Source organism: Polistes dominula, unplaced genomic scaffold (assembly GCF_049000335.1).
Source record: "Polistes dominula isolate Pdom_NZ unplaced genomic scaffold, Pdom_raw_medaka contig_29, whole genome shotgun sequence".
In the NCBI taxonomy this organism is placed as follows: domain Eukaryota; kingdom Metazoa; phylum Arthropoda; class Insecta; order Hymenoptera; family Vespidae; genus Polistes; species Polistes dominula.
The window spans coordinates 259,014-269,732 of record NW_028300865.1 but is presented as its reverse complement, the minus strand read 5'-3'; the positions used below and the strand labels follow the sequence as shown (position 1 = coordinate 269,732).

The 10,719-nt window shown below is 26.4% G+C and overlaps 4 protein-coding genes and 2 non-coding genes across 12 annotated transcripts; 4 read left to right on the top strand and 2 right to left on the bottom strand.

The window, feature by feature from the left end:
• Positions 1-153: 153 nt before the first annotated feature.
• On the bottom strand, positions 154-1,896 carry LOC107068290 (tubulin delta chain). The gene has a single exon (XM_015324510.2). The coding sequence runs from the start codon at positions 1,719-1,721 to the stop codon at positions 378-380; it is 1,344 nt and encodes a 447-aa protein (XP_015179996.2). The 5' UTR covers positions 1,722-1,896; the 3' UTR covers positions 154-377.
• Positions 1,897-2,042: 146 nt separating this feature from the next.
• On the bottom strand, positions 2,043-6,896 carry Ttc7 (tetratricopeptide repeat domain 7). 7 transcript variants are annotated; one of them, XM_015324673.2, is made up of 15 exons: positions 6,688-6,896; positions 6,202-6,397; positions 5,909-6,060; positions 5,611-5,779; positions 5,103-5,285; positions 4,896-5,025; positions 4,662-4,798; positions 4,333-4,571; positions 4,047-4,235; positions 3,777-3,955; positions 3,255-3,694; positions 2,888-3,126; positions 2,713-2,817; positions 2,530-2,621; positions 2,043-2,440 (listed from the first exon to the last, which is right to left on the bottom strand). In XM_015324673.2, exons 2-15 carry the CDS (start codon positions 6,323-6,325, stop codon positions 2,308-2,310), a joined length of 2,511 nt encoding a protein of 836 aa, XP_015180159.1. In that variant the 5' UTR covers positions 6,326-6,397; positions 6,688-6,896; the 3' UTR covers positions 2,043-2,307. The 7 variants fall into 7 exon arrangements, with proteins under 7 accessions (XP_015180159.1, XP_015180158.1, XP_015180160.1 ...); XM_015324672.2 differs by having other exon boundaries at positions 6,202-6,394; XM_015324674.2 differs by lacking the exon at positions 6,688-6,896 and adding an exon at positions 6,587-6,606 and having other exon boundaries at positions 6,202-6,394.
• Positions 6,897-7,553: 657 nt separating this feature from the next.
• On the top strand, positions 7,554-8,716 carry LOC107068365 (small ribosomal subunit protein eS25). Its single transcript, XM_015324679.2, has 3 exons — positions 7,554-7,616; positions 8,068-8,160; positions 8,401-8,716. The coding sequence occupies exons 1-3, from the start codon at positions 7,614-7,616 to the stop codon at positions 8,662-8,664; spliced, it is 360 nt and encodes a 119-aa protein (XP_015180165.1). The 5' UTR covers positions 7,554-7,613; the 3' UTR covers positions 8,665-8,716.
• On the top strand, positions 8,227-8,296 carry LOC149033739 (small nucleolar RNA SNORD57). The gene has a single exon (XR_016176031.1). It is a non-coding gene; the product is annotated as a small nucleolar RNA SNORD57 (small nucleolar RNA).
• Positions 8,717-9,182: 466 nt separating the features above from the next.
• On the top strand, positions 9,183-10,383 carry LOC107068366 (small ribosomal subunit protein eS25). Its single transcript, XM_015324680.2, has 3 exons — positions 9,183-9,295; positions 9,745-9,837; positions 10,078-10,383. The coding sequence occupies exons 1-3, from the start codon at positions 9,293-9,295 to the stop codon at positions 10,339-10,341; spliced, it is 360 nt and encodes a 119-aa protein (XP_015180166.1). The 5' UTR covers positions 9,183-9,292; the 3' UTR covers positions 10,342-10,383.
• LOC149033738 (small nucleolar RNA SNORD57) lies at positions 9,904-9,973 on the top strand. Its single transcript, XR_016176033.1, has one exon. It is a non-coding gene; the product is annotated as a small nucleolar RNA SNORD57 (small nucleolar RNA).
• Positions 10,384-10,719: the final 336 nt, after the last annotated feature.

Below are 10,719 nucleotides of genomic sequence, written 5' to 3'. Positions count from 1 at the left end.
TTTCTTTCTTTCTTAAATAATTAATAATGTCTACTTTTAATTAAGATTTAATAAATAATAAAACAAATGAAAAAAAATCGTTGAATTTAAATATATAATACAATTGCACACAAGCAAGAAAAAAAAGATATAAATTTATTTAAGGTAAAAAAATATCACAATGCATTTAATTCAATTAAATAATATTTTACACACAATAATATAATAAATAATATAATAAATAAATCTATATATCGTAAAAACAGATTATAAATTCACTTCATTTTTGTATACAATTATGCTAGATCGTTTGGCTTAGAATTAATAACTAAAGGTTTAACACAGAGAGAGTTTCTGTTTTTATATCAGATATTCTTAATTAATTTTCTCTTAAATTTCTACCATTTATCACCATCTTCTTTACTTTCGTTTAAATTCTTGTAATCTTTAACAACATTTTCAATTTTTGCAAAAGTTTTCAAAAAATCATCGTCCTCTAAACCAAATTTTTTATAATGATGTAAAAAGGCAGAATGTGTGTAAGAACTCCAAGCTTTATCTAGTACTTTATTAATTGGATTATAAATATTAGAATTATTTGTAAGTAAAGCTAAAGCCTTATCGTGATTTAAAATATATCGTTGTTGATGGAAATGCGTAAACGAATCGGTTGCAACCCAATCTGCATATAAATATTTCTCTTTTAAATCATCTGTTTTGATATCTTTATACGTACAGTTTCCACGAGTAATTAAAACATTTGATATTGAACGACTATACAATGAAGATGGCGTAGAACTGGACGTATGAGATAATATCTTTGTTTTTGTAGAAGTTACATCCGAAGTGGTAGAATATACTTTAAGCGTTCGTTTTAATTGACACAGATATGAATACCAAGTATTCGTACTATTATATTCATTAAACGTAGACAAAATGGGAACACTTTTAATTGTTGCTAATTTATAACATGGTTCTACAACTAATTTGGCAATTAACGAGTGTAAATTATTGAAAGTATTATTTATCGGTTGAAAAGCTACACTTAAATTTGTTGATATTACTTCATTGATATCCTCTAATTTAACATCAACATTTGATAAATTCTTAAGTGTATTATGAACATCTTCATTCTCAAAAAGAAAAACAGTATCGACATTGTCTAAAAATTTAACTAAAGTTAACAAAGTATTATAATTTTGCGTACTCATTTCACCAAATAAGAATGGTAATATGATCGTGCTAACAAATGATTTATTTTTATATTCATCTCGCATTAATTCTATTATATGGCTTCCAATTCCTGAACCGGTTCCACCTGACGAACTAAGAAGAAAAAGAAAACCATCCAAATTATCTATCTTTTCAATTTCACATTGAATAATATCTGATATCAATTCGTAAAATCTAATTCCTTTTTCCATATATCCATATGCCCAATTATTACCAGAGCCCCCAGCAGCTTGACAAATGATATTACTAGTACAATAAGTCCAATTTTCACATTTATTATCTGTTATTTTATTTATAACTTTTTCTTCTGTATCCATAAGAATTGTTCTCGCTAATCGTTTGCCATCTTTGGTTAATCCAGAAAACCATTTGTCAAATACATTTTCAATGTAATTATAATTAATATTATATGACACTCCTGTTTTTTTAGCATCTATATCAGCAGAAAGTTTTGAAAACAATGCATGTCCTAATTGATTTCCACATTGTCCAAATTGAAGAGTAAGCATATTGAAATGATTTATTTATGTGTGTGAAAGAGTTTTCAATTTTATTTAAACTTAAAAATAAAAAAAGGAACAAATCAAACAATAAACATGCTACAAGTAAAATGCAATTTTAAAAATAGATACACATGCGACATCTAGTTGAACATTTTCAAACGAAAAAAACCCATGATTTAAACTACCTAAAAAAAAATCAAACAAACACATTCTCATTTGTAAGAAATTTATGATAACATTGTGTTGCATCGTTTTCTTTGGAAGGATGCATATTTAAATGCATTTTAAAGATATACATATTACATTACAAATAATTAGTTAAACAGGTAACGAAATAATCTCTTGAAGTTTAATAACTGTACCACCCTTGCTACAAATCTTTACAGACATAAACTTTACATGAATTAATTACATCAATTATTAAATGTTATTTGCATAATTTAAACGCCATTTGTAAATAAATCTGTTTATACACATATACATTGTATCTATAGAAGCAGGTACTATTGACACGAAGGCAAATGTACGCCGATAATACTGGCATGGTTCATAACGTCATTTGAAAATTTCCATCATTTGATTATATTTCATATCACTCAAAAGTCAATGGTATTGACAAAATTGGTAAAATAGGATTTGTTGTTTCTACTTCTAAAGCTGTTGCCATACAATCGCTTGCACCTTCTACCTCACCTAAAGACTCCAGTACTTTACCCAAGTTATACCTTAGAAAATTATTTAATATTAATTTATATATAAATTGCACTGTCAAAAAGTTTTATGTGAAAAAACAATTCATATATATGTATAATACCAAGTCTGATGAGAATTAGGATCTATTTTGGCTGCATCTCTTAATGTTTTCTCCGCTAACCTCTGATTTCCCAAGTAGTGATGTATTAAACCCTATAAAATATTAAATACAATTATTTTCAAATATTACAAATATTTTGTATATTTTAAATATGATATATATTATTATTTTAATATTATTTACCAAATGCTGCAAACTTTTTACATGAGACGGATTGATTGTAACAGCATTCTGATAGCATTGTTTTGCTTCTGAGTATTCTAATTTGTATTCATGTAATAAACCACGCTAAAAAGGAAACAATAAATATTATATATTGATTGATCGTGCACTCTACATTGAATTTATTAAATCTTACCGTGTACATTATATGATGACTCAATGGAAATATAGAACTGGCTTCTTGTAACGATAAAATAGCACCATTTGGTTGATCCATTGCTAAAAATACTTCTGCAAGTAACAACCAAACTTGTAATTGCAAAACCCAAGCTCTTTGCGGACCAGGTTTAGGTGTAAAGGAGCTTAATGATGATGCTACTTCTGAAAGAGCTTGTTCTACTCTTGAAGCAGCTAATGATTGTGCATGCATTGAACCTATATTTGCAAAAATTAAATATACATATATATATATATATATATATATGATAATTTTAAAATTTACAACACAAAAATAAAAATATGCTGCGAACATAATTTGAAAAAGCTTTACTTGCAATACTTACTGGAATCTTTATCAGACAATTCTGATGCGAAAAATTGACATACGCTTCTAATCTCACTACGCTTTTCACTGTGTTGTTCGTTACAAGTTATATTTGTTTGATCTTCGAATAAACTTTTCCAAAGTGAAAACATTTGTTTTATCGTAAATAATGCTACCTCACCGCTAATACTTCGTAATTCTAAATGTGCTTTTACATAAAGAAAATTTAAATTGTCAGGATATTCTTCTAATACGCTATTGATCAAATGTAATGCTTCTGAATATTGTTTATTGGCAGATAATAGCAATACTAATAAATGCAACGACGGAATGTGTTCTGCCCTTAAACTTAATGCTATTTTAACGTGAATCATGGCTTCATTTATTTGTCTATTCATCGCATATTCATGTGCCAAATAATATTCTGCTAAATGATCATTTGGATCACATTGTTGTGCTCTGAAATTTTATATAATGTTAATATAATTATAATTAAAAATAATTTCAACTTATAATATAAATAGTAATGTGTGAATTATACTTTTGAAAACAATCCATAGCAGTGTCAGTGTATTGTAACTTGTCTTGTTTGATAGTGGTATTTGCAGAAAGTATACTGTGACCAATACCAATATATAGATGACACCTAGATTGCATTCCTTGAGGACTTGCAGTTTCCCTTTGTAATGCTTTGTGACTCCAATCAATACCTTCTAGTATCTAGAAGTATAATACTTTATTTACATGATCTATTTCTATAAAGATTTCTATATATATATATATGAATACACATTTTAATAAATAAACTCACCCTATTAAATTGTTCATAACACAATCTTGCAGCCAATAAACAAGGCACAACTTTATGAGGTGACAATCTAGTTACAACTTTTAACACTGTATAAGCATGCATGTATTTTCCTAAACTTATTAAACATAAAGCATATTGCGTCCACGTATGTGCCTCTTCGTGAGAAAATTTCATTGCTCTTTCGAAGGACTGTCGATAATAAATAATATTATTATGAGAGAAAAATAATAAAAGAAAAATGTTTTCTATATTTTCAAATATATCATATATAATTATAAATGATTACCTCGTGCAGTAGATCCACTTGATTCCACCTAACAACAATAATTGTTAAAAGATCGTAGATATTAGTAGCATTCTCAAATGCTTGTATTCTAGCTTCCTTGAATTCTGGTGATTGACTTAATACTGCATCACGTACTGCCATAGCTTCACTAATGAGTAATAACAATATTAATTCCTCGTATTCATTTTTTGGAAGGAACATATTAAGCCCTACGTATCTCTTTGGTTTCCATGGTGAATCTAATAATGTATCAAACATAAATTTTAATATATATTATTCTTATTTCATAATCATAAGATACAATGAGTGAATAATAATAAGATACAAACCAGTTGATTCAATTAATCCTTCTGGAAGTTTGTAATCAGTACTACATATTTTTCGCAACAGTACTTCAGCTAATTGTTTAGTCATTTTGACTCTCAAGTTTTGCGTTGCTGTTGTCTCCACAGCTGATAAAACTTCTCTGTTAATGGATTTTATTATTGATTGTTTTTTAAATAATTAACAATATATTAATATTAAAAAATTAAATTATATTGAAGATATTTTAATAATGATACCTATAACGAGCAATAGCAGCTTGTACATTGCCAGTTTGAAGATATAACAAAGGTGATCGTTGTAATGCCGTTTCTAAAATTGGACCAATTTGTTTTGTAACACAAACCGAAGATTGTGTAGTATATACTCCTAAAAAATATCAATTAAATGTTGATATAATAATGCTAAAAATAAATATTTTAACACATGATATTGTGTGACAGTACCTATATTATTGCTATTTACAGTAACAGATCCATTTTGTTGCTGTAGCGCAATTTTATCTAATTCTTGTAAGTATACAAGCGTTAAGTCTCCCGCAATAATAAAACATTTAACCATCTCCTCTTGCCATTCTGCTATTCTAAATTTGGTTTTAGAATTTGGAGGCAACCTTTCCAGACTGAGACCTACCATGAACAATGTGTAGATGCTAGAATAAATACTGATAAACTGTTACTTAGAAATCTGGAAAATGAATACTTGCAAAACTACAAATAACAATTTACACAATAACATGCTGCTCTTTTCTCTCCCCCCCCACCCTCCTTCCCCTTCCCCTCCCTCACTCCCTTCTATAAATCCTACAAAGCACACCTGTTTTTACTCCATAGAAAAAAGTCAAACTAACAAATATAAAAAAATATTTATGCCAACCGATAGATGCATGAATGAATGTATGATTTGAAATAAATTATCACGTATTGACTTAAAAATGAAAGCCAATCTGCAAACCTTTAATTGCATATGATTCAGCAATAATCCTTAGACTTCTACTAGGTAACTCTTTTTCTGTCAAAGTATGTAATTCAGCTTGTTGATAATGATATAGTGCCTCTTCGTACATTCCCATTGCATAATGAAGTTTACCGAGAAGTAAATGTGCATCCAATACCACTAATGCCTACAAATATATTATTACATAATTAAAGAAAGAAATATAACGTATATAACAAACGAAATCTTAAATTAAATGTTAACAGATTAAATATTTAAATATTAAATATATAAAATTGATCATAGCAGCGCATACTTGTTTATCCTTTTCGTTTGCAGCTAGAAGTAAATATCTTTTAGCTTCTAACAATCCACTTTTTGCTTTAGTTATGTTAGAATCGATAGGCGGTGTCTGTTCTAAAAAATTTTCTAATCTTCCTTCACCGCAAAGAAAATTTGCCAAGCATTCTGAAATGAAAAATATAAATCACATATTGATTAAATATAGATCATAAAATAAAGGTTATGAATTATTTCTTTTTTTTTTTACAAATACTTAAAAATATATAAATGATGGAGAAATACAAATATAAGAATATTAATATTTACCATTATTAGGATACTGTGCTTTAAGATGTTCAGCCAATTCTATAACCTTTTTCCAATTAGCTTCTTCTCTATTTCTATCAATTTCAGATTCTATTCTAAGAGTATGGCTCTTTTTACTAGTCATGTTTGATTTTACTGCAAAGTTAACTTGACAAGCCCAGGATAAATTCCAATGTATGTATTACTCAGAATTCTGCTGAGAAATATATATGGTTTTGTAACGTCATATCACCAGTGAGACGAATCATAATAATCATATGCGATAACATCTCGAATGTTTTCAGACAGAATAATACATGACAAACATAAGAAAAGAATACAAAATGAAGCAAAAAAATCTAATATACATTAATTGTTGAGACGTATACGATGATAAATAACTTACAATGATTTCGAAATGTTATGACGTTAGGAAAAATGATATTTGTTAGAAGAAAAACATTGAAAGTATATCAATAAAAATTTAACATTCTTCGTATTACTTACAATAGATAATGTATTAGAAAGTAAATACGATGACATCTTTAAAGATTCTTGCCATTTGTAACAGATGATAATACAGTTATATTGATGTAAAGTTGAATTACACTTTCTTTAAACTTTTTTTAATAAAAATCATTACTTAAAGAGTAAACTTTGAACGTTGACAGCCTATGTTGGATTCCACGCGTCAAATGTATAAGAAATCGTTAGATATCACAAAAATAAGCTCCAATGTTGTATTTAGTACAATCATTTCTTGTAAGATGGCTTTAGACGAATATTGCATCGGTATTGATGTAACACTACATTATTGACTGCTAAAATATTAAAAATTTTCAAATATTATTTTAATCACAAGACAATAATCAATAAAATATTATATAAAATAAACAATTAATTGATAAAACAATACTTACATTTAATATATATGCTATATAAATTAAATCCTAAATAATGTTGATCTTATAGCATTGAAATGCAATATTCATTTAAACTATACATAAAATGATAAAAAGATAGGACTAAAATATTATCAATCATTAAGATGATTTGAATTAAAATTTTTCTTTTATATATTGCAATATTATTTAAATATATTTTGTATAAAATTACTTCAAAAAGAATATCATTAAAATTAATAAATATCTCAATGTTATGTTTTATACTTAAACAAAAGAAGAAATCTAGAAAACTCAATAGACAATACTACATGAATCAATTCTATAATTAATATAATGTAATGAATAAAATAATTGTAGATTAATATTTTTATGAATATTAAAGTTTTACAAAAAAAGAATTATTGTATACTTTAATATTGATATCTGTACATTAATTAATTTTATTAAATCGTATATTGATTGGAGTAGTGGCAGCACTGTAGCATAGCTATCGTCGTCTTCCTTTTCCTTTCTTCCCACGTAGTAACCATGGTAAGTATTATAAGAACATGTACAAAAAATAATATACAAAATGTTATTTAAAATATATTTCTATTAACAATTTTAACGTGGTATTTATAGCTAAAACAAAATAGTGAACTTTTAATTATAATGAAAAGATATTAAAGAACATGTGAATGTATAAAAAATACTTTAGTGCATAGTTGTATCCACATGGTGTGAACCAAGCGTGTGATAAATTACAGTGAATTATTACAAAAGTTTTTACATTTTTTAACAAATTAATAATGGTTTACATAATAAACATTCAATGGATATAAATAATATGTCGAATTAGTTTCATTAGTATATTCTTAATATTTTTCTAACCTAACACTTTCTCATGTAGATTATGTTAACGTTTGTTTATAATAGCATTGTAATTTAGTAAACGTGTACAAAGAGTATTTTTCTTATACTTATATTAATTATTTCATTTTAGCCTCCCAAAAAGGATACGAAGGGTTCTTCGAAACAACCACAAAAGACCCAAAAGAAGAAGGAGGGTGGGTCTGGTGGAAAAGCAAAGAAGAAGGTTTGTGATTTTTCCTATATCTGTTAGAGTTTTGTTTATATATTATATTACCTATGGAAATATTATCTTATATGATGATAACTTGTCTAGCTTGACTAATCGTGGAAGCAAAAATCTGATTTAATGAGCCTGATGAGATATATTTCCTTTTCTAAATATATTACATTATATATGAATGTACATGAACATTTTTGGAATTCTATTCAAATTATAAACTAATATATTTCTTTATTTTTGCAGAAGTGGTCCAAAGGAAAAGTTCGTGATAAATTGAATAATCAAGTATTGTTCGATAGAGGTACATACGACAAATTGTTAAAAGAAGTACCGCAGTACAAATTAATTACACCATCCATTGTAAGTGAAAGGTTAAAAATCCGAGGATCACTTGCAAGAAGAGCATTAATTGAATTACAACAAAAAGGTTTAATTAAGCAAGTAGTTCAACATCATGCACAACTTATTTATACCAGAACAACTAAGGGAGATGATCCTGCAACGTAGAAATAATGTACTTTATACAAATTAAATAAAAAGTTAATATACTTTCTGGTAATTGTCTGAATACATCATCTTTTATAGTTATAGTTTTCTAATGACTAATAGAATAATAATTTTATACGCTTAATTTGTATCATTTCTATTCGATTTTAATAGAATGTCATGAATAATTTGTTGCAAGTGCCATGTTAGCTATTTAATAGTTAAAGAAATGAAAAGTAATTCAAGTAAATATATTTGTGAAAATTCAAGACAATTTTTATCTTTTAATATCGAATTATAATTTTTTATTAAATGAATAAATTGTTTTGTGTCCTATTTAAATGTTTTTCGATGCTTGTATAATATATTTTCATATCATGTCACTTGCATACAAAAATATATATACAATAAATGAATTTTAATTTTCTCTAAATTCATCGGTAATTTTATATTTCATATAATCTAATGAAATAAATAAGTATAAATCAAAATTTTTTCTAATATTTAAGCGTTAAAAGAAATTATATATTTCTAAATACTATTTTCATATGAATTAGTTTTGTAAAAAAGTATTTGATTAAAGTAGTGGCGCCACTGTAGCACAACTATCGTCGTCTCTTTGCTCTTCCTTTACGTACAGGTAGCAATCATGGTAAGTTTTATAAGAATATATACAACAAATAATAGTTAAAAATTTATTAAAAATATATTTCTATTTACAATTTTAACGTAGAATTTGTAGCTAAAACAAAATAGTGAACTTTTAATTATAATAAAAAGATATTAAAGAATCTGTGAATATGTGAAAAAACTTTAGTGCATGATTGTATCCACATGGTGTAAAAACAAGCGTGTAATAAATTACAGCAAATTATTATTGAAGTTTTTACATTTTTTAACAAATTAATAATGGTTTATATAATAAACATTCACTGGATATAAATAATATGTCGAATTAGTTTCATTAGTATATTCTTAATATTTTTCTAACCTAACATTTTCTCATGTAGTTTATATTAACGTTTATTTATAATAGTATTGTAATTTAGTAAATATATTCAAAGAGTATCTTTTATACTTATACTAATTATTTCATTTTAGCCTCCTAAAAAGGATACGAAGGGTTCTTCGAAGCAACCACAAAAGACCCAAAAGAAGAAGGAGGGTGGGTCTGGTGGAAAAGCAAAGAAGAAGGTTTGTGATTTTTCCTATATCTGTCAGAGTTTTGTTTATATATTATATTACTTATGGAAATATTATCTTGTATGATGATAACTTGTCTAGCTTGACTAATCGTGGAAGCAAAAATCTGATTTAATGAGCCTGATGAGATATATTTCCTTTGCTACATATATTACATTATATATGAATGTACATAAACATTTTTTGAGTTCTATTCAAATTATAAACTAATATGTTTCCTTATTTTTGCAGAAGTGGTCCAAAGGAAAAGTTCGTGATAAATTGAACAATCAAGTATTGTTCGATAGAGGTACATACGACAAATTGTTAAAAGAAGTACCACTATACAAATTAATTACACCATCCATTGTAAGTGAAAGGTTAAAAATCCGAGGATCACTTGCAAGAAGAGCATTAAGTGAACTACAACAAAAAGGTTTAATTAAACAAGTAGTTCAACATCATGCACAACTCATTTATACCAGAACAACTAAGGGAGATGATCCAACTGCATAGAAATGCCATGTATACGGTTGATTAATAAATTATGTAAAATTATATTCTTTATACAATGAATTCCTTCAACTGATAATTAAGAGATTATCTTATCTAAATCCAAAACCTTTAACCTTATTTATAATGAGAGTAAGAATTTACTCCAAATGTATTATAAAGTACTATTAAAGTTTCCTATTTTTATTAAAATATAAAACATTTAAAAATATGAAATATATCAGATGATGATAATAAATGTACAATATAAATGAATTTACAACAAAGTAAGAATAAAATCTGTTAATCGTAATAATCTATAAGATATATCGAGTTATTGATTAATATTAAATCTCATATTTTTATATAAAAATCATACAAGGTAAAAAGAGCATGAGAGAG

What these genes read in the sequence shown, in the direction of transcription:
- LOC107068290 (XM_015324510.2), bottom strand. Translation starts at nt 1,721, where the DNA reads ATGCTTACTCTTCAATTTGGACAATGTGGAAATCAATTAGGACATGCA.
- Ttc7 (XM_015324673.2), bottom strand. Translation starts at nt 6,325, where the DNA reads ATGACTAGTAAAAAGAGCCATACTCTTAGAATAGAATCTGAAATTGAT. An exon ending in AAGTGGATCTACTGCACGAG is followed by an intron (nt 4,236 to 4,332) that starts GTAATCATTTAT and finishes TATTATCGACAG; the next exon opens with TCCTTCGAAAGAGCAATGAA. An exon ending in GTCATCATATAATGTACACG is followed by an intron (nt 2,818 to 2,887) that starts GTAAGATTTAAT and finishes TTTCCTTTTTAG; the next exon opens with CGTGGTTTATTACATGAATA.
- LOC107068365 (XM_015324679.2), top strand. An exon ending in GTGGAAAAGCAAAGAAGAAG is followed by an intron (nt 8,161 to 8,400) that starts GTTTGTGATTTT and finishes TTATTTTTGCAG; the next exon opens with AAGTGGTCCAAAGGAAAAGT.
- LOC107068366 (XM_015324680.2), top strand. An exon ending in GTGGAAAAGCAAAGAAGAAG is followed by an intron (nt 9,838 to 10,077) that starts GTTTGTGATTTT and finishes TTATTTTTGCAG; the next exon opens with AAGTGGTCCAAAGGAAAAGT.